The 26,466-nt window shown below is 58.6% G+C and overlaps 2 protein-coding genes across 12 annotated transcripts in view; both read right to left on the bottom strand.

The window, feature by feature from the left end:
* The window catches only part of SNX27 (sorting nexin 27), a 34,720-nt gene extending 24,719 nt beyond the window's left edge, over window positions 1-10,001 (bottom strand). For 2 of the 10 annotated variants that reach the window (XM_075176180.1, XM_075176181.1), the window contains exons 1-2: window positions 9,695-10,001; window positions 1,837-1,916 (exon numbers count right to left, since the gene is read on the bottom strand). In XM_075176180.1, coding sequence (XP_075032281.1) covers window positions 1,837-1,916; window positions 9,695-9,973 — 359 coding nt within the window. In that variant the 5' untranslated portion in view covers window positions 9,974-10,001. Of the gene's footprint in view, window positions 1-260; window positions 1,804-1,836; window positions 1,917-2,697; window positions 2,838-9,692 lie in introns of those variants that run through there. The other 8 variants (XR_012677628.1, XM_075176182.1, XR_012677629.1 and 5 more) reach the window with 7 other exon arrangements.
* Window positions 10,002-11,418: 1,417 nt separating this feature from the next.
* On the bottom strand, window positions 11,419-25,650 carry TUFT1 (tuftelin 1). 2 transcript variants are annotated; one of them, XM_075175871.1, is made up of 13 exons: window positions 25,558-25,650; window positions 21,028-21,102; window positions 20,642-20,746; window positions 20,230-20,316; window positions 18,265-18,345; window positions 17,835-17,906; window positions 17,103-17,216; window positions 15,470-15,598; window positions 14,607-14,701; window positions 13,862-13,967; window positions 13,245-13,328; window positions 12,341-12,441; window positions 11,419-11,990 (listed from the first exon to the last, which is right to left on the bottom strand). In XM_075175871.1, exons 1-13 carry the CDS (start codon window positions 25,615-25,617, stop codon window positions 11,936-11,938), a joined length of 1,164 nt encoding a protein of 387 aa, XP_075031972.1. In that variant the 5' UTR covers window positions 25,618-25,650; the 3' UTR covers window positions 11,419-11,935. The 2 variants fall into 2 exon arrangements, with proteins under 2 accessions (XP_075031972.1, XP_075031973.1); XM_075175872.1 differs by lacking the exon at window positions 18,265-18,345.
* Window positions 25,651-26,466: the final 816 nt, after the last annotated feature.

Genomic DNA, 26,466 nt, shown 5'->3' with positions numbered 1-26,466 from the left:
GCTGCCACCCGTTTCCTCCCCGAACCAAATCCTGGGAGGGGGCGAGGACAGGACCTGCGACTCCCGACAGTAATGCTGCAATGCATCATTTCATTCACAAAAAACCGGTAACACCCGCTGCCGGCTCTCCGTCGCTCCCAGCAGGCTTCTCTCTAAGATCAGATGCTGCTTTCATAGCAGCGCTGCTCGCCCCTGCGCTGTGCCAAGCAGTAGGCAGGAGCAGTCGGTACCGCAGGCGCGTGGGGCCGGAGGACTCGCACCTTTGCAATGAAGTCACCATAGCAACTCAGGCTGGAATCATCATCGATGAACCGACGAAGAAAGGGGACGGTAAATCCTACGACACAGGCAAATCAGGAGCAGCTGGCACGGCGAGAGGAGCACAGCTGAACGACGCGTTGTTTACGCAGCCACGCACCTGCGGGATCTGAGAGCCGAATGCACTTTTCCCAAGACAACGGGACACTCGGGTACTTTGCTCCTCAAGCTTCTGCCTCCATTTGGAGTCGGAAAAAAGATCCAGGTGTTACCTTTTCCCTTCCAGGGGATACGCATGGTCCCAGGAGAGAGCTGCGTCCGCAGGGCTGCGTCCCGCCACACCTTACAGAAAGGACGTCCAGGTACTCCAGCGGCAGATGACGACCAGATCCAGCGAATCCTTCCCTCCACGGAGGAGGTACTGCAGATGGCACACGGCTCTCTTCTGCGCCGGAGGGGAAATAGAGGAGAACTCTGCTCATGGTGAGCAAACCGCTGCAGGATGGAGACCGCAGCCAGGCACGTGGAACCCCCGGCCAGGCCTGCCAGACTTCAGCAGCACTCGAAGAGCAGCCTCCCCCGACAAATCCCTTCTCTCAGCTGTCTGCCACCAAACGAGGATGTGGTTAAACCAGGAGCATGAGGTTCTGTCACCTTTTGCTGCAGGATGGTGGGTGAGTCTCCTTCCCTCGACGCCCGGCTTCCTCTTCGCCTCGCCGGGGATGCGAGCTGCCTCGCAGGAAGGTTACCGCAGGAAAGCTCTGAAGTCGGTGGGTAGAAGCGATGCTGGAGCTGTTCAGTGCACTGTTGGACTGGGCAATGCGGAGCCTTTGCACGCTGTCCCTCTGGCAAACAGGGCTGCAAAGCAGCTCCCAAAGACTCCTGCCATCCCCCAGGGAGCTGGGAAGAAGCAGTTTTCCTCCTGGTGCTGGTTATGGTCAGCCTAGCTCGATACTCGCCATGACTAAGTGCTCACGTTGGCTGAGCTGAAGACAACATAACCCTAAATCACTCGTTACCACGTTTCTGTCGGCAATCGTCTCCCCGCGGCAGAAGGAACGCACGCCCGGGCCGCAGCCCACAGTCCAGCACGCCGGCAAAGACGCCTGCCAAGGCAGGCCTGGGCTGAGACTCCGGACTGCGATCCGAGGCAGCGGCACGCTCTGCTGCCCGCTGACACCACTGCAAGGGCAGAAACCCTGGCACGCGTGGGGCGAGATCAGGCGCGGCCAGCCTCGGCACTCGCCCGTCGGGGCTTGCCTGCTGCTACGGGGGAAGCCAAGCTCTGGGAATTACAGCAGGTTATGCTTAACAAAAGATCTTCAGCCTGTGGTTCGGCAAGCTCCTGCCACAAAAAATACATGCTGGGGGGCAGAGCAGACCAGTGTTTGCTCACCGTAATGAATTTAAAAGCCTCTTTGAGAATGAGTTTCCAAAGCACTAGCCCAAAGACGGTGAGCAGCAGCTGCGGGCTGGCACGGTCCCCTGGCTGGAAGGAAGATGAGCTGCTGAAGCACCTCGCTCGGTCCCCCAAACCTGCTCTCTCCGCCAGCGCAGTGCAGAAAACGTCTCGCTCACCATCTGCGTTTGAACCCGGGAACACCCATCAGCAAGTGTTCTTGGCAAGAACAGGAACTGCTGGCAAACACCGGGAGACCCTGAGGACGAAGCACACGTTCCACAAAGCAAAATTCCCCATCATGCCAACGCTAACGAGCAAGATCCGCGAGACACAGAGAAGAACATTTCACTTCTCCCATTTGTACACCGAATGACTCACTTTCTGCAAAGACTTCTTAAAATTTCCCAACTATCTGTCTGTCAAGAGACGACAAGGAAATTTACTGCAAGAAAGTCTGCAATAAGCTTCCTGGAGATTAAGACCACAGCCTGCCTTTGTGCGTTGTTCAGGCAAAGTACTGACCAAGCCGACAAACCGTCCAAGGAAAAACATCCCAGAAACTACTCAAGTCATCTTTAAGGCTTTGCTTTTTAGCAGATGAGCACCTTCAGCCATCCCACGCTATCAGCAGGGCCACCACGGCAAAGCACAAGTCAGAGCCCAGCTCCGCAGTCAAGGCAAGACCAGCAAAACCTGCGTTAAACAAGCACAGCTCTATCCGTCTGGCATCGCACCACTCGCCCACCCCAGTGCGACAGAACCAGGCTGGCAAGAGCCTTGCTGTGTCGCTGTGGCCTCAGAAGCAATACTGGCCGCAGCTAGTCGCACCACAACTTCACGCGTCGCCTGTCTCTCAATGGGGATGGTCTGCCCATGTCCCCCCACCCAGCGCTTCGCATCTCCCAGCTCCTGACACTTGGCTCAAGGCACGTCTGGCTCCAGCTCTGTCCAGGGCTCTACGTTAAGCCCATAAAATTCAATACGTAATCAAGAAGCTCCCTGCACTCCTGCTTCTTCTGTAGCACACCGGTTCTCACCAATATTCAGCTGTGGGAGAGATTTTAAGTGCAGTGCTGAGACAACAGCAGCGGTGACAGATTACTCTCTGCTCTGAGAAGGGCTGATGAAGGAAGAAGAGTGCTGAAGACGAGATCCAGCAACAAGGGCAGTCACCACAGGGATCAGCAGCCTCCTCAGGAGAGGCTCTGGAAATAAAGATGAACAGCTAATGAGCTTACTGGACACAGCAGTGCAGGACAGCTTCTCCAGGCTTGCTGTAGCAGTTGCAGAAACAGGTACTTTATCGTCTTCACCGCTCTCCCTTCTCACATCCAGCTAATGCCAAACACCGAAACAGCTCCATGCGACGCCACCGACGATGCCTTACGGCGTGCGTTTGCAAAGGGGCAGCCGCTGCGACGGTGCCAGCTCCTTCCACCACTCCTCAGGAGAGCGACATATTCGCCCGACCGATCCGCAGCAGCTTTAACAGACCCAGCTCCTTGCAGCTTATCCCAGAGGAGTGTTAAGTTTCTCAGCTGCACGATACACCCGAGACCATTCAAGCTAAACGGTTTCCCCGACAGGCAGCGTGTTTCTCCCGCTCCAGCCCTGAACTGCTCAGCCCCAAAGCCAGACGGCCGTCGGCACAAGCCTTCCTCAAACTGAACCAGCCCAGGGCTGTTCGGCTGAGGCCGAAGCAGTATTTCCCCGCTTCTAATCACCCAAAAGAAGGGAAGCCAGCCTTCCTCTTTTACAGCTAAGCAATCCAGACCCTGTCCAATATTATTCCAAACAGATTAAAAAACCCCAGGAAGACACTGGGGTGTGTGCAATTCCAGTGACCTTTCCTATTTCTCTGATGTGGGAGAGACCAGAAGGAGGTTGGGATAATTACCATTTTCACAGAAGCCTCTTACAACATTTTTAGGAAGTTTTAACGTCCCTGTGCATATTTACACGCATTGCTCTGGCAAACAGTGCGACTGCCATTCACCCGCTCCAATCACGAGAGCAATGATTCCTTGCAAATTAACGCTTCTGAAACACCCTGAAAGAAGACAAAGAATGTTAACATTTCAGAAGGTTAAAAACTAAATATTACCAAAAAGCAAACAAGTACTGAGCTATTAGTCTTGCTGAAAAAGGAACAACGTTTTGGACACTTCAGAAACCAAATCTGTATCAAACCCACCCTGGAAACTCAGGAGCAGTTAACTGCAATCAGCTTCTACACCAGCAAGAGGAGACACCATCTAGGTCAAGGCCTCCTTGGGTTTTCCTTCCCTGAACCATCAGCAAAGCCGCCCCGATAAGAGCAGAGATGGACAGGGCTGCTAGACCGCAAGCCCCGGTGCTAGCACAGAGCTGGACTTTTAAGCATAACCTTTCTGACCGACATCAAAGCAATGATTTTTATCTGCTCCTTTTGTAGACCCAGATTCTCCTCCGTCTCGGTTCAAGCTGCTGACGACCAAGTTCAAGCCTGTGACGGCAGCTTTGCTTTCCCAGCCACGCTCTTTCGCAGAGTTCCAAGCAACATCAATGAGCCTCCGAGGAGTCTGCAGACCACACGCTGAAAACCACCGTCACAAGATGCTCCTCCAGAGACGTCAGTGAGGAGCCCGGCAGGGTCTCGCGCTCCAGCTCTTCGAAACATCCCAGCCCAACAGCAACCTGGAGCACGGGTGTTCACGAGGCCTCTCAATGACGTTTCGGCCTGCAGCTTGCATTTTGCAAGCACAGGTTTGAACCCCAGTAAAAGGAAAGTCTTCCCCTGCCTTGCATTTTGTCCACTGCTGCTTCCTCAGCGCTCAGACTGGTGAGCAAGGAAGGGAAACGATGGGTGCAAAAAAAGCCACCGCAACACGCCGGGCACCAACGTCCAGCACATCCCCAGCAGCTCTTGCCCATCAGGAGCGGGGCGGCCGCTTCCACCGAGCCTGCGGGGACTGACCCACTTGCTTCGTTATCTTGAGCCGAACAAAGCAGGAGCAGAGAGCGCAGGCAGCGGAAACGGGTTTAAATTTCTCCAGCTTCAGTCACCGCACCCGTTCCTAGGCACATATAGAGTTCTGTTTAAATATACTGCAGAAGTCTTAAACCAGGGTAGATAAAAAGGCTCTTGCATTTATCTAATTGTACGCTTAATGGAAAACCCAGCACACGAGGGTTCTTCATTTACCCACCGCTGTTATCTCTCAAGAAAGAACAGATACATTTGCAGTTTTTCACTCAAACAGCCAACGCCAGCCTTGCTGAGCACACCGAGCACAGGCTGAAAGGCGCAATCAGGAGACCGGAGTTATTCCCAATTCTAATCTACAGCCTTAACCGGGCGAATCCGCTCCCCCCCGCGCTTCAGCAGCCTTGTTCATAAGGGAGGGAGAGATGCTGACCCACAGTAAAACGCTCCGGAAATGCACGCAGGAAAGCGAGGGATGGAACCCGGAAAGGTTGAGGTAAGTTCAGGAATGCTACTGGGAAGACGGTGTGATTAAGAGGTGGGGGAGGAAAGATATCTATCAGCTGGCGATTAGAGGGATTTTAGGTTCGCCAGGCTGCAAGCCAAACTCAACACGTTTCGTGAGTTCCTATGGCTGCGACCGCAGCAGAACAACCACCCACCTCTGAAGCAGCGAGGGGGCCGCGCGTCTTCCACCTTCTCACCATCCAGGCGTGTGAGATAAAGCTTCCAACACCGACTCAATCCACTCGCTAAACTGTCTGAGGTCAAGGAAAGAGGCACCCTTGAAGACTTTGGCCAAGGTAAAGCCTGCTGACCACTTCGTAAGGATTTTCTGGCAACGCGCCCTTTGTGCGAGCAGCAAAATGCTGCGTGTAAGCAGGGCACGCAGCTGCCGCCTCCTTTTTACAGACTGTTCCGGACTTTTCCAAAGCAGAACCAGCTTTTTCTACCCCAAGTCGATACACAAAATTAGACTTTTGACCAAGGGGAGATAAAGAGTTTAATCTCCTGAGGGAAATGCCTTTTACCCCGCACAGCAGGCACAAGTGGCTCCCCACAAGGGTTAGGAAGAAGCCGTCTCCGGCGGGGGTTATTCCATCAAGACCCGTAGAGGGGTACGACACCTTCCCTTGAAGCAGCCGGCGCTGCGACCGTTTCAGACGTTTCTGTGATGCAGGAACAAGTGATGGAGACCAATTCTCTGGTCTGGGGGGGTACGGTACCCCCCTACCCTCGCAATCACACCTGGATCGGGCCAGTTTTCCATTGCACACAGTTCAATAATATTGAGAACAAATCCCTTCTTTATCTGTGCAATTATTTTGGAGCGAGCTTCCCTGCAAACAGAGCAAACGCTAGTGAGATTTTCTTTCCTGTCAAGATTAGTTATGATTGTCATTCAGGGTGATAATCAAGAACTAAATTAGCTTTCATTGTCTGTCTCCAATGCCCTCAACACCCACAAACACACAACCAGCTAAGAAGATTAGCGAGCACGCCATAGCTATGTTGCAAAACCAGCCTTCGAAAGCAAGAGGTCTGAGCTAGATGCTAGATAGGGGAGTGTGATGCAGTAAAGGATGGCAAGAAAGGACTTCGTAGGGAGGACAGGACTCTAAATAACCCTTCAGACAACACCTGAAACATCCTTTGGTTTTGGGTGAGGACGGGGACGCAGGTTGCACTCCACTTGGCAAAGGAAAACCACACTGCTGTGACTGCGGCCGGAGCCCTCAGCCGTGCAGGGACGGGAGGTCTCTGGCTCTTGCAGCACCATGCACGTCCAGAGCGGGCTGGGGAAGAGATGCGGGGTGACAGACCCCACCGACAAGTTACCACGTGCTAAACACCCCGTTACTCTGCAGCGACAGCCACAGTAATTCCATCAAGGCCATGCAGTGGAAGAATCTCGTCTCTCAGGCTCTTGCTCCAAAAAACTCTCCCCCAGGCCAGTTTGTTCGGAGTTGGAAACAAAACCGCACTTGGACATAAAGAGCCCGTGCAGAGAACACCTAACCTGCACGTGCTCTCGGCACTCAAACACGACACGAGATCTGCAAAGATGCCGAGGGGCCAGCAGTTCCTCCCGAAGCCCCACTCCCCAGCTCCAGACCCACAGCTCGGTTCTCCCCAAGTTCACCGCGACTGCCGAACCCGCCGTGGGTCCTACGGGCAGATGAACCGGGCGCCGGCATCGCTGTGCCGGGGAGGCGGCAGCGGATGGGCCCCCGTGCCTCCCGGGGAACGCCGCCCCCACCATTGTGCGCAGGGTGCTGCTGTGGAAAGGAAGGGAAATCAGAGCTATTTTTGGAGTCTTGTTTTATTGTTTTCTACTCCAACTCACAACCGTGCTAAGATTACTTGCAGGAGTTGGATTTTAACAGACCCAGGGAGAATTAGCGTCCTCTTGGCAGAGCGTGCAGAGACACGGGGTCTTCACGCCGCCAAAACATGGCTGGTATGTAATATTTTTGGGGCTGATTTATGCAGCCAGGTTAACAAAAGCGATAGGCGATATTGAAAAAGGGTAAGAGCCAATCTGGCAGTGCTACAAGAAGATAGACGAGCAAATTAAAAGCGACTTCTCCCTGGAGATGAGAAGTGGCAGATAAAGCAAGAGGAAATCCCCCATCCTTCCAGCCGCAGTTGCTCCCTGCCCCACGGAGGAGGAAGCCAGGGGTACAGAGAGCCTTGAGCAAACCCCCTTCGTGCCCCCTCATTAAGCATCGTTATCTACAGGTCTTAATTCTTTCAAACACCGCTGTGTGGTGTCGTGACAGACTAATGGTCAGTTCCTCACCTCGTACTGGCCGAGACACTGGGGACCAAACCCCGATTCCAGCACTGGCCTCAAAACCTACCTCTGATTTCAAACGCGGCATTTTAAGTGTTTCCCCACAGCGGGCACAAGGGAGAATTTCGGCTCGGCACCTTGCAACGCATACAAAATACTTCCCCTCGGTCAATAAAGGCTGTTCTCTCAAGTAGATCCTCCAGGTGCAGAATTCAACCCCCGAACGGTTCTTCTGCACAGAAAAATCAAAGCATAAAGTATTTGGGTCACATGGGAGAGAGCCAAATCCCAACAGCAAGCTTTCTGCAGGGCACGGGCAGCTCTCTAGCCACGGGCTAGTCAGAACAGCTCTTCTCTGCTGGGCCCAAACACATGCTGTTGTCCTTCACACACTGCAGCCTGCAAAGGCTGGCAGCAAAGCATTCCTGCTGCTATGAAATCCCTGTAATTAATAAGTAATTGAACTTAACCAACTCAGCATGAAGTACAAATACGTAAGGATCAGGAGGTATCGCACAGCTCAGCACGGGCAGAACCAACCCCAAGAACCACAAGATGAAGGGGAACATGCTAAGAAAAACACACCTCGACAGGCTGAGGCTACAGAAAGCCCTCAAAGAGATTTAACCGATGTCAGTCCACAAACATGGGCTCAAAGTTTAATGGGTTTTTTTTGGAGGGGGGAGGAAGATCAGCTTCAACACAGCTGAAACATTCCCACGGAAAGATGTTTTCAGGCTCACATTACAACTCTTGCTGTCGAGAAACAGCTACCGCACAGCCCTGGACAACCCGAGGTCCCAGTGACCGAGAGGAAGGAAAACCACGCAGCCGGTCCCATCCCTGCGCGCGCATTTCCATCTCTGCTGCCTTCTGCAAAGCCGCATGGCTGCCGGGGGGACGGCAGGCCACCAGCTCCAGCAAGCACCCTGCCTCGCCCAAAGGAGCCCTCTGCCCTCCCCAGGAGGGTCTCCACCTTGAAGACCGAGGCGCCCACTCACCGGAGGAGCGTTGGCACCCTCGCACACCTCGTCCCGGCCCACGCCAGCCTTCTGCGAGGGCACCCGTGAGCTCACCCAGCCCAGCACCAGTTTCTGCCAGCCACGGGCCCTTCCCCCTGTTCTCTCCCCCCTTCCTTCCAGCCACCTCCTTTCACATCTCCTAACCTACTTCCCCTCCTCACCAGGGATCTCTCCCGGGAACAGCTTTTCTCCAGGAGCTCAGCGCCTCCCCAGGCAAATTCCCCACGGCAGCCACCCGCTTCCACCAGCCCCTTCCCGGCCGGGGTCCCTGCGGGGAGGCAGATCCGTGGATGTGGCTCCTACAGATATTTCTGCTGCCTATGAGCCCCTCCTGCTCTGCAATCCAAGGGATGCCCCCAAAAACAAAGGCCGGGGGAGAATCTCCCCAGGGATGAGCTGGTGAAGGGGACCCCGGATTCACCCTCCAAGAGAAGGGCTCTTTCCCGAGGCTGCAACCCTCAATCCCTCCACACATCCCACAAAAAAGGGGATCCTCTAGAGAACCCCCTAAAACACAAGTGCCTCGCCTTCAGGGACATGGATACTGTGTCCCTCCACCCCAAGGGGGTCCCCCAAATCCCTCAGGGAGGAAGGTGCTGGCCCACAAGTCCCTGTTAAAAGAGCTACCCTAAAATCCTCAGCGAGAGGATGAAGACAGCCCACACCCCCCTCTGTATGAAGGGGTCCCCGGGGATCAGAGGCTGGCCCAGCCCCCTCATAAGGGGCCCCCAAAGTCCCCAGTGAGGGGAGGCCAGACTCCCTAAGGGCTCCCAGTGAGAGAAACCTGGCCCAGCCCCCCCAGTAAGGGCTCCCCAAAGCCCCCAGTGAGAGAAGACCAGACCAGGCCCCCTCATCAGGGGCCCCCCCAAAGCCCCTGCTGAGAGGAGAACGAGCCAGCCCCCCAAGCCTCCAGTGAGGTCCAGCCACCCCCATAAGCCCCCCCACGTCCCCAACGAGAGGGAGCCGGCCTAGCCCCCCATTACAGGCTCCCGTAAGACCCCCTCCAAGCCCCAGCCAGGCTCAGCCCCTCCTCACGACTCCCCCAAAGAGGCTCAGCCCCCCCGCAAGGACGCCCCAATCCCCCAGAGAGGCTCAGCCCCCTCAGGACCCCCCCAGTGAGAGGGAGCCCCCCCCGAGGCTCAGCCCTCCCGCAGCGGAGGGGGCGGCAGCGGGGCGGGGGCGGGCAGCCCCCCACGCCGGGCAGGGCAGGGCAGGGCGGCAGCGGGGCGGCGGCCCCCCCGTACTCACACCTCCAGGATGCGGTCCCCCTTGCGCACCCCGGCGCGGTCGGCCGCCCCGCCGCCCAGCACGGCGCTGACATGCTGCAGCGGGGCGTAGAGCTCGCCGTTGATGCTCCGTAGCTGGCCGCCCTCGCTCACTTGACCGCGTACGTTAAAGCCGTAGCCGGACTCCGACTTGACGATGCGGACTACGCGGGGGCCGCCCGGCCCCGCCGGGGCCCCCTCACCGCCGTTCCGGTGCGGCGCCGCCGCCGAGCGCGGCAGCCCTTCGCCCTCCTCGTCCGCCATCTTGGCGAGCAGCGCCCGGCCGGCCCGTCACGCGACGGCCGCCGCGCCGGCCACCGTAGGGCACCGCCCACCCGCCTCGGAGTGGGGACGACGGGAAATGCAGTCCCGCCGCCCCCGCGGGCGCGGAGGGCGCTGGGATATGTAGTCCTGCGCGGCGGAAGTGAGGCCTTCTGGGAGTTGTAGTGCCGCGCCCGCGCTGTCGCCGTGGCAACGGGGGGGCGCGCTGTGCCCGGCGGCGCTGCACTGTGACGTCACTGCTGTGACGTCACACAGCCTCATAAGAGGCGGCAGCGAGGCCTTACCACGGGCCAGGGGCCGGCTTGGGCCCGGGGGGCCGCAGGCCTCAACAGCACCCCAGCCCTGAGGGCGTCCCAGGGAGATGCGCCACGGCAGGCCCACGCTCCCTGCGGCCCCCTTCTGTCACAGCAGGGGCCCCGGCTGCCGTGGAGGCGGGGGCACCAGGGAGGCTCCGAAACGCCGCAGGCTCCGGCCCAGAGCCTGGCTCACGCCCCACGAGGGGCACCGCTGCAAGGCTGCTCCCCAAAGCCCTCGGAGAAGCGCTACGGGGATGGCCGAGGAGCCGCACCTCGACCTGAGCCCGGCCGCCTGCCGCCCCCAGGCGCTGGGGACAGGCTGCGTGGAGAGGGCCGCCATCGGGGACCGTGTAATTGCAATCCAGAAGCAGCCAGCTGAGCCCGCGGCGTTCACCACCACAGGAGTCGGTGCTGAAGGCATTGGGCGCAGCATCGGCTCGCTGCCGTGGAGCACAGGACGGGGAGCGTGATGTTTGGCAGAGTTTGACACACCAGCGAGGAAAAAAAGCAGAGAAAAGGCAGCGTGCACTGCCGCCTCAAGAGGCAGGGAGCCCAGACGGCGCAGCCCACACCACCGAATCCACGCCCCAGCCCAGTACGCTGTTCACAGCTATTCAATCGACAACAGTCGGAGGGATTAAGGCACGTGTATTTTTGTATTAACAGTCGCGAGGTGTATTTACAGCACATTTCCTCACCGCTATGGTCAGTACAAACGCCGACAACTTTCCTCTAGATGTACCCAAGCTCCTTTCCTGAGCACGGGCGCACACAAGACAGGTAATAACTGGCAAGCCCAGAGGAAGCTGGTTGGTATTTTCCAGTTCAAACATGGGGCAGGCGGTCCTCAACTGTGCTCCCGTGGAGGTGGACAGCAGCAATCATGCCTGTCACCACATCATTGGAAGACACCAATAATTTATTGAAATAAATACAGGTAACAAACCAAACAGCCTCTGGGTTTAAACACTACACGTATGTCGGGTACAATTTCTCTACGCTTTTGGGAAAAGCATGGTGATACACTGATTTTTGGCCACGTGAGCCTTTGCCAAGTCCTGAGCAGCCAGATATGTGCTGGAGATCGGAGGTGGAGGCTCCCAACTTGTCACGCATTGGGCTTTGTTGTAGGAAGGAGTCCGGTTTCAGGAGGATTTCTTTCTTCTTTGTAAGAGTGAATCTTTTTTTTTTTTTTTTTTAAACCAAAAAAGGTTAAACCTTTGCCAAAGTCCATGTTGGCAAGCTGCAAGCTGAAGGGGGGGCTCTTTTCGGACGAGGCCCTTCAGAGGCAAAGGCTGCTCTCGCAGAGCAACCCCGGCAAACCCAGGACTGACCAGGGAAAGCGAGCCTGGCTCTCCAGCCAGAGAGCCACCGTGTCCACGCCGGGGCCGGCTGGTCCGTGTGGCATCCGTGTGACCTTGGAACCCAGTGGGGACAGCAATGTGGACGCTTCGCAAACCTCCTTCCTCTGCCAGGACCGCCCCGGCTACGTCTGTCCTCGGCTGCCGCAGTTCGCCAGGGCACAGCCCTCCGCCGACAGCTCCGGGGAGACTCCGGGAGCACAGAGGCCAGAAGACGGCAGTCAAGCAGGGAAATCCAGTCAACGATAATAAGGGGAGAGTCTTCAGCTCGGACTGGCCCTCGAAGCTCATGTTTCCACTACTCGAATGAGAGGCAGCGGCTTGGGGCCCGTCAGCCTTTTGCTGCAAGAGAGAAAGGATTTGTTCGGACAGAAGAACTGGATGGGGTTTGGGGGGAAAACCTGTGGGAGAGGTCCTGCCCCAGCCCTGGTCGGTGATGGCTCCCCCCAAAACCGCCCACAGGAGGGACCTCTGCTCCCCTGTACTCCCCTGAAGGAGGGATGCAGGAACTGAGACCCCTCTGCAAACAGAAAAAAAATACAGTGCGCTTCCAGAAGAGCATCCCTGAGCCCAGCATCATCTCCCAGACTGCAGCTCCTGCTGCCCCAGATAAGACGTGGACCTGCAGATGAAGCCGCTGAGCAGCCAGGCAGGCCCCCCCCATCGCCGGAGGGTACGTGCTCCCCACGTACCTGCTCACATACTCCGACTTCGAGCGCACTCTGGAGCTGTGGCCACCCCGACTGACTTGCTTCTCGATCAAGTGCTCGATGCGGTCGTGCATCTCCAGGTTCTGCAAGAGACGGAGCCACTGTTAGCGACGGGGAGCTGGGGACAGGCGGGCTGCGGGCACACAGATCACTCGCCGAGGAATGCTCCAGTACAATCTCTTGCAATGGGGCAGCTTTTTCTTGAGGGAAATGAAATCCAGCCCTACATAAGGACTGCTCGCCAAAAGGAGCGCCGGGATGGTCTGTAAGACCTGCTGAACACCCAACAGAAACCCACCAGCACACAATCTCTCTCGCTGGGTCTGTTTTCTGCCTGGGTTCACGGAGGGCTGTGCTCACACACACCGTTCCTATGCAGAAATTAGCAAAATAAGTCACTGAGGAAGGAAGAAAATGCTAGAAGTGCCGATGCAGGCTCAGTTTTTATCCAAAAAAGGAAAGAGGTTTGACACTTGTTACAACCCTAGAGGCTGGAATGCCATTTTAATTTCTGACACACACGCATTCAGCTGCAGCTTTGTAAGCAAGAAGGGTTTTGCTGCCAGAGAATTGTGCTTGATGAGATTATTTTAGACTCGGCTTGAGTTCACAGCTGCTCCAGCAACTCCGGCTGCATGGGAAACCATCACACCAGCTCGGGGAACCAGCACAGCCCTCGGGGCTGCGGAGGGCACGTTTCCCTTGTCAGTGCAAGGGAAGGGCTTTGCTGTCGGCCGCTCTGCCCAGAGCAAAGCTCATCGTCGCGAGGAAACCCAGCCACGACCCGCAGGCGCGCAAAGCCAGTCACACCGGGAGGTTTCGACGAGAGGGTCTCAGCTCAGAGCAGACCCTGTGCACCCCCCGAAACGGCCCCGCTAAGACGCACCTCAGCCTCTAAGTAAGCGACTCTCTCCTTGAGCTCCTGGATCACGGCATCTTTGGCCTGAATCACCGTTTTGGAGTTCTGGAGCTGTAAGAGAAAAGTTCACAGCGGCTGAAAACCCCTCTCGTGTATGGCTGGGCTGGAGAAACGTCTAGGAAGAAGGGCAGCTTAGCCAGCCACCCTTCTGCCTATTAACACCCACACCATTAACTCCAAGGTCTGCATAAAAACCAATCAAAAAAAAGCCTCAAATTAAGTCTGAGAATTAAGCCCCAGGTGAAGGAGCCTCTGCTCACACAGTTTGAGATTTAACTCTTTCAGCGGGCCAAGCTGGGCGCACAGCGCTGCTTTCACTCTCTTTCATTACCTTCCCCGGCCCAGGGCAGCTCGCGCCGCAGCCCTTCGGGCTGTCGCCCCGGGGCCACTCCCGCTGCAGGACAGGGCTCTGGGCTGCCTTTGAACTTGTGTCCCTTTGGTTTGCAAAGGGACTCAGCCCCACCAACCAGCAATTCGTTGCTTCCAAGCAGCTTTTCTTCTCCTTTCTCTTTTTTTTAAGTCCCCTCTGAGTCCTCCCAGGCTCTCCCCCATCCACCCTCCCGCCCCAGCCCCGCTCCTCTCACCTGCTCGATCATCTGGCGGACTTTGCGCTGCTGGCTTTTCAGCATGTCGTCCAGGTGGTGTATCTTCTCCCGCAGCATGGCCACCTCCTTCTCCAGCTGGGCTGACCTGGGAAAAGGAGAGGACAAGAGTCCAGGAGCCCTCGGATGGCTGCCCAGGAAGGGAGCACCCACCCAGCTATGCCCAGAGCAGCTTCTATCAGCCAGGTCTCCCCTACAGCCACACAGGTCTTGAAATATTTTGACTAGACGAGGTAAGGAGAGGCAGAGACAAAACCTATTCAAGCAGGAGCCACAAAGACTAGCAGCCACAGACTGCAGGGACACAGGAACATCAGGAAGAGTCAGGCCACAAACAAGGCCTTCCAGAAACAAGCCATTGCCAATTAGCCCCTGGAGCACACGGATACCGGCTGGGTGGAACGAATCCAACATTACGGGGAGAATCGGCTGCTCCGGAGGCTCCCTAAGCAGGGCAGGACCTGCCCCAAGCTCCCAGCCCGCAGCGGGGCCGCTAGAGGTCTCCGGGCAGCCCAGCTCCGGAGCTCCGGATCTCTCGGAGCAGGGCAAAACTGCGGGAGGTATTTGGAGATTAGTCAGCTCTTGGGAGTAGGGTGCTGTTTTGCAAGCCAGAGAGCAAGCACGCCCTTCGCAGGAATGTGCAGTCATGCCCCAGCGAGCTGACACCCCGACCCAGCGGCGTGGGCTTGCTCTGGAGTTGGCAGCCGAGCCGGAGGCCAAGCCTCACCGGTCTTGTTCGGCGAGCTTGTCACCTTCCACGCTTCTCAGCCTCGCCAGCTCTGCTTCGCCTTCTTTCATCTTCAGCAGCAAACTCCTGTGCTCCTGCGGCAGAGCGAGAGCCCGAGTTACACGCACGGAAACAAGTCGCAACACATGCTCCTTGGCCTCCGCTGCACAGCAGCGAACTACAAACACCCAGGGAGCCAGGCAGGCTCAGCTCAGCCTCCCCGCTCGATCTGCGGGTTGTTTTCACGAGCATTAAATTTACATGCGAGAGACAGACAGGCAAGAGCAGCCGCAGAGATGACCGACAGCAGACGTCCCACTCCTTTACCCCTAGGTTACAGGCAAGGCACCAACCCATCTCCTTCCCTGCTGTCGGGCCAGGGAAGGCAGTCCCAGATCACTTCATGCTCATACTGCACTGTTAGATTTATGACTTTAATGTTATTATGAGCAGACCACAGCTGAAGAAAAAAAAAGTCAAGGCTGGAGGTTGTGTTAATGCCCCCATGAGAAGAAGAACCGGGCGGCTGTCTAGACGGTGCACTCGTTTCCAGGATACCTGGAAGAGTTTGCACAGCCCGGCCAGATCTTCTAGACCTGAGAAATGCAAGTCTAAATCAGCAACAGTCGATTTTCAGCCGTTCCCAGCAGCTGGCTTTGCCCGATGCTCTTGGGTTAAACCTCGTTGGGAAGTCAAACCCTCCGTAAGGTGGGTACCCTGCAGCCGGTCCAAGACCTGCTGGGGGGGTCTGCGCTGGGCACTGCCAAACTCATCACCGCCGGGCTTTCCCATTCCCCCCAGCAGAGCGGGACCAGGCAGCTCCACCAAACCCACCAGCCCCGCCACGGGTTCAGGGCCGGTACCTTCTCCATCCCTGCCAGGAGTCTCTGCAGCTCATCCACCTCCACCTCCTTCTCCACCACGCTCTTCTCCGCTCTCCGCAGGGCAGAGCTCGTCTGCTCCGCTTCCTCCTGGTACTGCGAGACCATCCTCTGCAAAGGAGACGGAGATGCCTTTACCCCCGACCCTGGCGCGCCCGGACGCCCGAGCCGCCGGCGCCCTTCTCCCCAGCAAGGTTTTGAAGCCGCACCGGTGCTCGAAGCCTTGGCAGGCAGATGTTGCTGAAGGCAGCCGGGCGTCTCAGCAAACAGCCCGACATGCTTCAGAGAGAAGAGGTTCTTCAGAAAGCTCCCCGGCTTCAAAGCACTTCAAAGGAGCGAGCGCTTCAACGCTGTAGCAATAAAGGCTCCTCAAACGCAAGAGACGTGTTCGTTCCCAGCCACACGCGCTCTGGGGCTGTTCGCAGGCTCCTCTCAGGCCACCTGCCCCAGGAACCGACCTCGGCAGCCAGCAGCAACGGCTCAGGAGCCGAGAGGGACAAGGGTGTCCCCGTGGGTCCCCGCGCCAGCTGGAGAGCAGGCTCAGACAACAAGGCACACCGAGAACACCTGGACAGCGCTGGCAGGATCAACAGCTGCCAGAACACCCATCCCTGCCCTCCCCGGGATCTCCACCCGGGCTCAGAGCCCGCAGTCAGCACCACAGCTGACCGAAGACCCCAAAATGCCACCAAACCACGCGACTTCCTACACGCAAGGACATGTCCTTGGGGCACGTGCCACCGCTGCGGGCAGGCGGACGTCCCTGCGCCGGAGGAAGCGGTCGCCACTCAAACCCACTTCCCCAGCGGACGCTGTCCCCCGTCCCGCTGCAGGGAACCCCCCAGGCTTGCTGGGACCAGTTTGGTCTGCAGGACAGGATGCGAGCCGGGACGTCACCGCTGCCACCAGCGCTTGGAGCTGCAGGGTGACGCGGTCAGGCCCAGCCCATCCGGGACATGAGCAGTCACTAGAAAACACACCGAAGGGGACAATTAATCACCAGGGCTGAGGAAGGGAGGAAAGCGAACGTGGCAGCTTCGTCAGCACCGCTCGGCAGGTGAGGAGACCCGCGCGATGGGTCCGGGTGCCTCCCGGTCAGCTCGCCCCTCTCTACAGCAAACGGCCCCGCAGATGAAGAGCTCCAAGAGAGACCACAACAGCCAGCACGGCCGCAACAGCCCAGCACCGTGGCTGGGAACCGCAGACGTGGTCTCCGCTCGCCCCGCTGGGACGCGCCGGCAGTCCCCTCCCCGCAAAACACCCCTCTCTTGCACCGAGCCTGGCTACGGCCGGAAAGGTTCGGCAGAGTTTAGGGGGGACGGCCTGCCAACCGGGCTGTCGCTTTTATTTTAGGTGATTTTTAACTGGGAAAGCATTTATGTCTTCGGACTCCTCTGGGCAACCAGGGAGGCAGTTTGCTGGGGTTTGGCCAGGTCTGGACTCCCCGCTGAATTTTAAGAGCACGCACTGAGCCCGCTGCTCTGCAAGAAGCCAGACACCTCCGGCAGCCCAAACTCGCGTGCCCATGCAGCTCCTCAGACTTCCAAAAAGAAAAAAAATACCAAAATAACATAAAATCACACTTTCCCAGCAGAGAAGTGTGCAGCGTAATCACCTCAAAGGCTTTCTTTTCCAGCTGATGGCGCTTTTCAGCCTCCTGCAGCTTCGTGAACAGCCTTTTTGCCGTCTGTCGGATCTTTTCCACGTCTTCACCTGAGCAGTCCTCCTCCTGTGGAGACGGTAACAGGAGAGGATGAGCAGTCGGGAGGTATCAAAGGAGCCCTCCGCCCCAACGTGGGCAGCGCTGCTGGTGACAAAGCCTGGTAACATCCCTTCTCAGCTTGAAAAAACGAAAGGCGCTCCCGTCCTCACCTCCCACACTTGAGCGACAGCTTCCAGCCCTCAAGATAACGTGCACACTATCCTTTGGTTGCCTTCCAAGCCCTGTTTGCAGGATGCCACCCTGATCCGCGCTTGGGCAACCTGAAACCCCGCAACGTGAACCAGGTCCACAGCAACCCAGCCCGAAACCCCAGCTCAGAGCATCTGCCCCGGCCAGGGGAAAGATGAAGAGCTGGAGAAATATTTACCAGCTTAAGATTCCTGTTATCCCTTCTGCTAAAAAGCTCTCGTGTGCAGAGGTTTAAAAACCCATTATGCACGTTTTTATTGCTCTAATAGAGCTGCATTCTGTTTCTGATCTGACCCTGATAAAAGACTAGAGTCTGCTGCAGGAGTGCCTGGTCGTCTGCTGAACAGGTTCGAAGTTACCTGCTGGGAGGAAGATATCGAACTAGAACCGGTATTTCTTTCCATGGCACTGAAATCCCCCTCTTTAGCTCCATACCTGGTCCTCCCAGGAATCAGCACGCAGCCTCTCGGGGTACAGCCAGCTCCCGTTCTGCTTTTCCAGCACGACCTATGTAAGCAAAGGACAGACGGACAGGGATGTAACGCCGGCCAGCGCAGCTGCTCGCGCGAAAGCGCAGTCGCATGCAGACAGCTCGCTCTGGGGCACCGCAGCAACTCAAGACCGAGGCTTTTTTCTGCAAATGAACATGCAATAGTGCATTTGGCCAGCCAATGCGTTTTGCTTACTGACTCCTCATTACGTGCTTGTGTGGGTTTCGAATTTTGCCTGTAAACGGTGCCAACGCGGCTTTCATTCGCCACAAGCGCCTCAATCTTTAAGGCCCCTTCTATCATTTTCCGGACCCGAAGATGACATCTTTTTAATAAGTCAACGTCATTTAACGCCCGAGAAATGCTCCCGTTACCTGTGCATGCTGTTTATCTCCTTGTCTGTTCTCAAGTTTACTACTTAAGTCTTCCCGCAGCTTCTTCAAAGAACTTCTAGCCTGGCAAAGGCAAGTCAATTTAGCTTGATCTGCATGGACAGCGTCACCCAGCCTAACAGAAATCAAACGAAGGCGCGGCGGCTGCTACGATGCCCTGTGCCCATACACAATCGATGGCTTCTCTGCCAGCCTGACCCCCTGGTTTTACTACAGCCCTGCCTGCAAGCAGCACCGTCTCTGGCAGATACGATCCCTGCGAGGCAGCTGTCCCACACGTCATGGGAAGAAAAATAAAAAAAATAAATAAAAAAAAGCAACAATCTGGAGATGCTACTGATTTTTCATGCATTAGTCATTGACTTCACCTTTGAAGTGCTGAGAAGACCCTCGCTGTTCCCCAGCTCCCTCTCTGCCACGCTGCAGGACGCCGACAAGTACAGTCTTGACTTGCAGCTACTCGAATTAGTCAGAGCAAGTGAGCCAGAGGAATGATTTACAGGCTTTTACAGCAAACGCTGCCCCAACGCTTTTCAAAGAAAAGCTTTCTCAAAGCATTAACAGCGTGGCTTCATCCCTAACCCTTGATTTTAGATGCCCGAGGCGCTGGGGCGAAGCAGTTTGCTGGAGACCGGGCAGCAGCAGGGCAAGGGACAAGGCGAGAGCACGACGTGCGGCTGCCGGGTCAGCGGTCGAGCCCTTAACCCGGGGACAGCGATCCGCGACTTTGATCCAGCTGGATCCAGACACCACGACCTAGCGCAGGGCACTTCTCCTGGATGCGGACAGACTGGTACTGCCACTGTGACTTACTGGTTTAGCTTATTCTCTGGTTTTCACATGCAGGATTAAGTCGTACTGCACAGTTACGCTGCTTCAGCCATTCTGATAGGGCTACGTACAGCCTTTGCGGCCAGACAAGGTCTAAGTCCCGCTCAACCACTGCTAAGAGGCCCTTTTAAAACCCGACTCCTGTTTCCACCCGAGCTGCGGGGAGCTACGGGAAAGCTCAGATCAGAAGAGCTGAAGTCGAAGCCCCAGGAGTGGGAAGGATCACGCACAAAAACTGCAGCATCCAGGTGGCTGCCAGATAAGGTCTGGGTGAGCAACAGCCCCGGAGCGCTGCGGCCCTGGGCAGGCGGGAGCCAGGCAGGTCTGGGTTGCAGGCAGGAGGCAGCGGGAACAGGCTGTTTTCTTTCGGGGGGCAAAAAACATGCGTTTTGGCAGAGGAGTCAGAAGGATGACGTAAAAGATCTGGAGGCTGCCCTACCAGATCTGCCCCTTGCTGCTCCCTGGGGCCAGCACCCAGCAAAGAAACTCCCCTGTGAGAGCAAACCCAAATTTGAATATTTTTTTTTCCCCTTTTTCTCTTTTTCTTTTTTTTTTTTTTTTTTTTTTTTTAAGGCCAAGCTGCCCAGACCAGAACATGCACGCAACCGCTTCCATGCCTTGCAACCAGCTCTGCAGAAATAACATCCCCACCAGCAGCAGAGGAAAGGGTTAATCTTCCAAGAGCCTCATCATCCAGTTTACTTTGGGAGATGAGACATACCAAAGAAACTGCCTTTTAACAAGAGGCTCCGGTTGTGCCGCACCCAGGCATGCAGGGGACAGCCTTGGGGGAAAGTCATCACGCAATTCTCTTCAAATTCAGTCCATATAGCAGAGCAATTAGTCAGGCTGAATTAATTTATGGCGCTTGATTAGACTACTGCCCTGTACAGGCAAGTCAACAAACTGGAGAGTTCAGCTCCGCTGCCAGTTTGCCAGAGTGCTTGGGGCTCAGCCGGGGCCCAAGTGCCACAGCCGGCGCGGGCATCGCTGCCCGCCACGTGAAACCCCGCGGGACGTCCCCGGGGGAAGCAGAGCACCCCGGACCCTCGCCGCAAGCCCCCGCGGGTTCAGGCAGCGGCGCGCAAGCCAGAGCCCCCCGTGGACGTTAACTACCTCTTGAATGTAACGAACTTCACTTTTCAGCTGGTTGACGTGCTCCTCGTGGTTCATGCTGCCCTCGGCCCGCGCCTTGAGATAAACCTGCCCAGGAGAGACGGTGGCAGCGGGTCAGGCCATCCCGACTCCGGCCAGCCCAGTAATGCCAGCAGCAAGCCCAGCTCCGCAGGGACCCCCACCCCGCAGACCCACCACAGCTGCCCCAGGTCACGCTGCATCCCCCGGCGCCGGGGAAGCCCACGGAGCTGGTGCTGCCAGCCAGCAGCACTGCACCGAGCCTCCTGCCTGCCCGGTCAGGAGCTAAACCGGGGAGCTTTTTGCTGGTGTAGCTTCAGACAAAACCTTTTTTCCAGCCCCAGCTATTAAACAAGACTGCTTCGCAACAAAGCCGGGGAGCCAGGGACCGTACCTTGATTATCTCCTCATCGCCATCGTTGGATTTGATGCACTCGGAGGCCAGGGAGTGACCGTTGCTGGATCTGTTGGCCACCATGGCGAAGGCTTTTCCCACCGGCTGCAAGAGACAGAAGCAGCAGGGCTTTCAGGGAGGCGAGACTGGCTGGAACGGTTCGCCCGGCTCCAGTCAAATGAGCATCGTGCGCTTTCGCAGAGGAACGCAGTGCTGAGCACAGTCCCAGGAACCGGCACCGAAATGTTTAACAGACCAGGAGGTGAGTTTTCTAGTTCACGAGGTGTAAAGCGACGGATCCTCCACCAAATGCCCATTCCCCCCTCCCTAAGTTAACTCACAAACTTGTATTTTCAACTCCACACCGAGCCATGGGGGAGACCTACCTTTTGCTTCGCCTGCTCGCGCCTGTCGCCCGGAAGGTCATTCGGCAGAGTCAGCCGCAGCACCTTCACGCTCTCCTAAAACAAGAGGCGGGTTTTAGTTTTATAAGTCCCTGAGAGTCTTTTTACATCCAGCTCCGGTATGAGTCGAGAGCCCGGTCAGCATCGCTGCAGACGCGCGGACAAGCCGCCTTCCCCCTCGGTTTGAGCTGCAGCCTGCGAAGTAACGCCGGGATTAAAGTGAGTAATAGTGAGCGCACGACAACTACATTTATCAAACTCATCAGGGCTTGGAGGAGCCGTGGCCCAGCCAAGGCTGAGGTAATGCAGATGGGCTGGAGAAGCGATTGCCGGGCTCGTTTTCATGCATGCCCTCCTCTGCCAGGAGTCATGGCCCCGATCGGCTACGGCGGGGCCGACGCACGGCATTCGGTAGCAGCCCCCGAGAAGGGCGAAAGCAGCCGTTCCCAGGTCGCGTGCCGGGACGTTGCCAGATTCATCCTTCCCCCTGCCCTACCGCGACGGCCACGCTCCCCCACGGCTCTGCCCGTCTTCTGCCGGCACAGCCCCGGCTGAGCGGAGCCCATTTCGGCGGCAGCCAGCGAGACCGGCGGCAGGGCACTCCCTGGCTCGCGGCCACGAGCATCCACGGAGGCTCCAGCCCGGACCCGGTTTGCCTTCACCACTTAACTCCTCACCCAAAGCCTTCCTACCAGTGCCACCCTCCAAAGAGGCGTTTCAGCCGCGTCCAGCACCGTGCAAAGCTCAGCAAGCTTTCGAGGAGATGCCTGGAGCATATAAAGAGCCCCAAAGCAGCGGACGGACACCCAAAACGCTCCATGGGGTTGCCCACTCTCTGTCTGCAGCTCGACACCAGCACCGCGCACCCATGGCACAGCACAACCCCCCTATCCCAGACAGACCTCACCGGCACCCAGGCAGCCGGCGCTCATGGTCCTTATCAAAAGCGACCCTGAAAGCGGGAGCTGCTCAGCACGCGACGGCCACGGCAGCGGGCTCTCGGGCGGCAGCACCGCGGAGCCAGGGTAGGTGCCCGCGCAGCGCCGGGCGCCCGCCCCTCGCCACACCTCGGCCACGTCAGCCTCCTGTTCTCCAAAAGCAACGTCAAGGTATTTCTGCCTCCCCGCTTCCAAGTGCTCTCCTCGCCATCCAAGTCTCGACAAGCCATCTGTTTGTTTCCAAAATATTTTGTATATGCTGCTCGCACAAACTCCGGCTCCCTGGGAAACAAGGAGCCCTCCTACGGATCTCAAACACGTGGCCAGACCCCTTTGTTCCCCCGTTAAGACAATTATCCAAGAGAAACTTCACTTGGGCTCTGCTAGCACTCAGCAGCGCTGACCGTTTAACCAGATACTTGTCTCCAACTTTTACTCCAGGGAATGTTTTCCATGGCAAGACCCAAGAAGTTGGAAACTTTGGTCAGCAAAACATGAGAGCAGCCGGATGCAGCGTGCTCCGTGGTTTTGGGAAGACGCAAGAAGCAGTCAGGGTTCTACGGCAGGGAAAATGGCTCACGGCAGTGCCTGCACGCAAAGCATCACCCATCATCTTCGTGCTGCCTAAAGCAAACGGGACACAGGGAGAGGCCGGGGGTAAGAGCACGGAGCGGCTGGCGACGGCAGGGCAGCAGCCTCGGCGCAGCGTGAGCCCGGCAGAGCCGCCGGCAGCACGTCAGTCCCTTCACGCGTCCTTACTCGCAGCTTTGTTTACAAGCATCAGGATCTCGCATTCGCCGTCCCCGTCCCGTCAAGCCCGCGCGAGGGTGGGACGCTGCCAAGGAAATCGCTCACCCGGGGAAGATTCGCTGCGATAAGAAACAAGCACCGGCCCATTTCCATCCCCGCAGCCAAAACTACCCAGAGTCAGCACGTGGGCGCTTTCCATCCCAGCAGACCCCAAAAAAACCTGCTCCTGGATAAACCCGCCATCGAGCCGACGCAAACCGGCTGCGGCAGGAAGCGAAGAGCAGCCGGTGCCTTCCCAACTGGCACCGGCGCTACCAAACCTCGGGTCAAACAACCAGGAAACCACCCATGCAAATGCCGGCGGGGAAGGCTCCTCCATCTCCATCCTCCTCCACGCCGGGAAGCACGGAGCAGACAAAGGGATGGCGAGACACAAGATGGATGTTTGAGCGAGGCTCTCCGGACCACCGGGGGAGAAAACCAGCTTTTCGGTGCAGCGAATGCTTTTAAGGAGGCCGAGGCAGGTGCAGGAGGCGGAAGGCGCAGCCGGGTTAAAGCAAACCCCTCCCTGCCCAGCTTGTTTGTCTGCAGCAGCCTCGGCTGCGGTGAGCTGCGCCTGGTCGGGGCCGGGCGGACGGCGGAGAGGAGAAGAGGCACTTAATTTGGCTCTCGTCTCACGCACCGCCGGCGCGCCAGTCCCCAGCGATGCTGCCGCACGGTTATTTTTGGGCTTTGCTCTTACCGTCCTGCAGCCAAAGTTTCATCGGCTCCTTGCCGGCGCCGGGGCAGTTTCCAGGAGAAGCAGCTCCTCCGACGTGAAGCTGCAGCAACCCAGAGGGACGCCGCGGCCGGCACACGGCAACCTGCCCCTGCAAGGTGCCGAATTCGGCTGGGGCAGGAGGAGCGGAGCCGTGGGGACTCCCCTACCCTGCTCCTTTACCTCCAGGCTGGCGTTGAATCCGCTCTGCCTCCTGTTTACAGCCCCGGAGCGGAGGGGGCAGCAGGTTTCAGGCCCCCTCTGTTATTTTCCGGGGAAGGCAGGAGGGTTTTGCAATGTGGCCAGTGCTGGGAAGACGACGGAGTGCCTCGCACTCGTCTCCCGCATGGAAAAAACCGACCTCATACAGAAAACGCTTCTTTAACACCCCAACCGTGCACCCCAAGGGTTACCCCAGCCCGGCACCGCGTGTTTACAGCTTTTACTACCAGCCTCGGGAATTAACCGCGATCAGAAGAGCTTTGCCAGGTTTGGGTGATGGCTGCAGCAAAGCGCCAGGAGTCGGAGGCTTTTCGGCAGGACGGCCGCGCTCCCTTCGAGGAGGCGTTCCCAAAAACCCGGCGACCCTTTGGGTCCAACCACCCGGCAAGAGCCGGGTCCCCTGGAAATGAGGGCGAGCAGTATCAGCCAGGACGACTAGGGACGGGCTTTCAGGGACGCTGAAGCCGATTCTAAATCTTTTGGTTTGTTTTTCATCATCCAGCCCAAAAAACCCCACTTGGGAAAAGCTTGGCTGGAGGGAGAGGCACTAACTCTGCTCCCGGGGAAGAGGGAACCACGCAAATCCCAACCGCATCCCAGGTGGAAGAGAGGCGGCACCGTCCAAGGACCCACAGCCGGCGATCCCGACGCCGGCATTTTGCAACCACGGGGAAGGCGCTCCGTCCGTCCGTCTGTCCCGACTGTTAAATAAGAACAGGCCTGACCTGACCCAGAGGGTATTGCCAAGGATCAGCAGCAAACAGCTCCGGTGTTTGGAGATGGCCGGCGTTACAGAGGCGCTTATCACCGTAATAACCCATTAGCCAAACGAGCCCAACTCTGCAATCGCTCCTTATAAGGCCGGGAAAGCTGTGGGGAATTAGGACTCTCCTAAGGAGACTCAGAGCTGAGTCACCCGGCAGGGCTCGGGCCGGGGAGCCGGGCGGCCGCCGGCGCGGGGGAAGGCGGCCGAGCACCGGCGCGGTTCTCCTGCTGCCACAGGCGCCTTCGGGAGATCCCTCCCGTTGCCAAAACCTGAACAAAAAGCCGAATCGCTGAGCACCGCCGCCGGTTTCGCCCCCTTCGCGGGGAAATCGGGGCGCCGCGCCGGCGCAGGGCCGGCATTGGGGTGCTGCCAGCCCCACCCAGGGCCCGTCCTCGCGGCGATGGCCCGGCTGCTGACGGCGATGGGGAAAACCCAACGATAAGGAAGGGACAGACGCGAGGCCCTGCTGGAACCGAGGGAGGAAAGCGCCAAAACAGACTCGCTGCCGGCTGCTCTCGCCGCCACAGCCCCGCGGCCCCCGGGAGCCGCTCGGGGGGTGCGTTACCCCAAAAATCACATTATCCGGGGATGGCTCGACGACCGCGCGGGACCGCCTGCTGGCTGGGATTCCCGGGAGCCCCCTGTAACCGCAATGGGGGCTGGTGGGATCCCAATGCCGACACCGAGGCGTCCCTCGCTGGCTCCGCCGCCCTCGCCCGCCCCAGCCGGCTTCATCCGATCCCCCGGGGACCGGCCCAGCGAAAGTCCCGGGGATGGGACGGCCGCGGACCCGGCGGCAGCGGGACCCCCGAGCCCGAGAGGGGCCGCAGGGCCCCCGCAGACCCCCGAACCTCCCCACGGCTGCCGGGCGAGCCCGGGCACAGCGCGACAGGCGGAGGCAGCGATGCCGGGTGGCGGGTGGGCACAGCCCCGCTCCACCGACGGCGCGTCCCGGGACCCTCCCGCCCCACCGGGGCACCCCCGCGGGCACCAGCCGCCCCCCAGAAGCGCCGGGAGAAGGAAAGGGGCGGCCCCCGCGGACCGGGGGGGTCAGAGGGCCCCGGAGGGCCGCGGCTCACCGGGCTCTCGCCGTGGGGCCGCACGTCCAGCACCGCGCACCAGCCCTGCAGCCCGTTCATGGCCCCGCCGCGACTGCCGGGGCGCGCCGCCGCCGCCGCTTCTATACGGCCACGCCCCCGCCCGCGGGGCACGCCCACCGCCACGCCCACTGCCGTTAGACACGCCTCCGATGTGACCCCGCCCCTCTGCGTTAACCACGCCCCTCTGCTTTGGCCACGCCTACGGCACCATTGACATGCCGCGCCGTGCCCGGCCAGTGTGAGCCGTGCCGAGCCGTGCCAGAGCCGTGCCAGAGCCGTGCTGAGCCGTGCCAGGGCCGTGCCAGTGCTGTGCCAGGGCCGTGCTGAGCCGTGCCAGTGCTGTGCCAGAGCCGTGCCAGGGCCGTGCCGAGCCGTGCCAGTGCTGTGCCAGAGCCGTGCTGAGCCGTGCCAGGGCCGTGCCGAGCCGTGCCAGGGCCGTGCTGAGCCGTGCCAGTGCTGTGCCAGAGCCGTGCCAGGGCCGTGCCGAGCCGTGCCAGAGCCGTGCCGAGCCGTGCCAGTGCTGTGCCAGAGCCGTGCCAGGGCCGTGCTGAGCCGTGCCAGTGCTGTGCCACAGCCGTGCTGAGCCGTGCCAAAGCCGTGCCAGTGCTGTGCCAGAGCCGTGCTGAGCCGTGCCAGGGCCATGCCAGAGCTGTGCCAGGGCCGTGCCAAAGCCATGCCAGAGCTGTGCCAGGGCCATGCCAAAGCTGGGCCAGAGCTGTGCCGAGCCGTGCCAGGGCCGTGCCAGAGCTGTGCCAGGGCCATGCCAGAGCCATGCTAGAGCTGTGCCAGGGCTGTGCCAGGGCCGTGCCAGGGCCGTGCCAGAGCTGTGCCAGGGCCATGCCAAAGCTGGGCCACAGCCATGCCGAGCCGGGCCAGGGCCGTGCCCGG

This window comes from Calonectris borealis, chromosome 29, assembly GCF_964195595.1.
Source record: "Calonectris borealis chromosome 29, bCalBor7.hap1.2, whole genome shotgun sequence".
NCBI classification, from domain to species: domain Eukaryota; kingdom Metazoa; phylum Chordata; class Aves; order Procellariiformes; family Procellariidae; genus Calonectris; species Calonectris borealis.
Note: the sequence above shows the minus strand (reverse complement) of the source record. Positions and strands in the feature narration are given on the sequence as shown.

Coding starts and splice junctions, on each gene's coding strand:
- TUFT1 (XM_075175871.1), bottom strand. CDS start 25,617: ATGAACGGGCTGCAGGGCTGGTGCGCGGTGCTGGACGTGCGGCCCCAC. Junction 21,103..25,557: donor GGCCCCACGGCGAGAGCCCG/GTGAGCCGCGGC, acceptor CTCTTGTTTTAG/GAGAGCGTGAAGGTGCTGCG. Junction 13,968..14,606: donor AAGCTCGCCGAACAAGACCG/GTGAGGCTTGGC, acceptor TCCTTTTCCCAG/GTCAGCCCAGCTGGAGAAGG.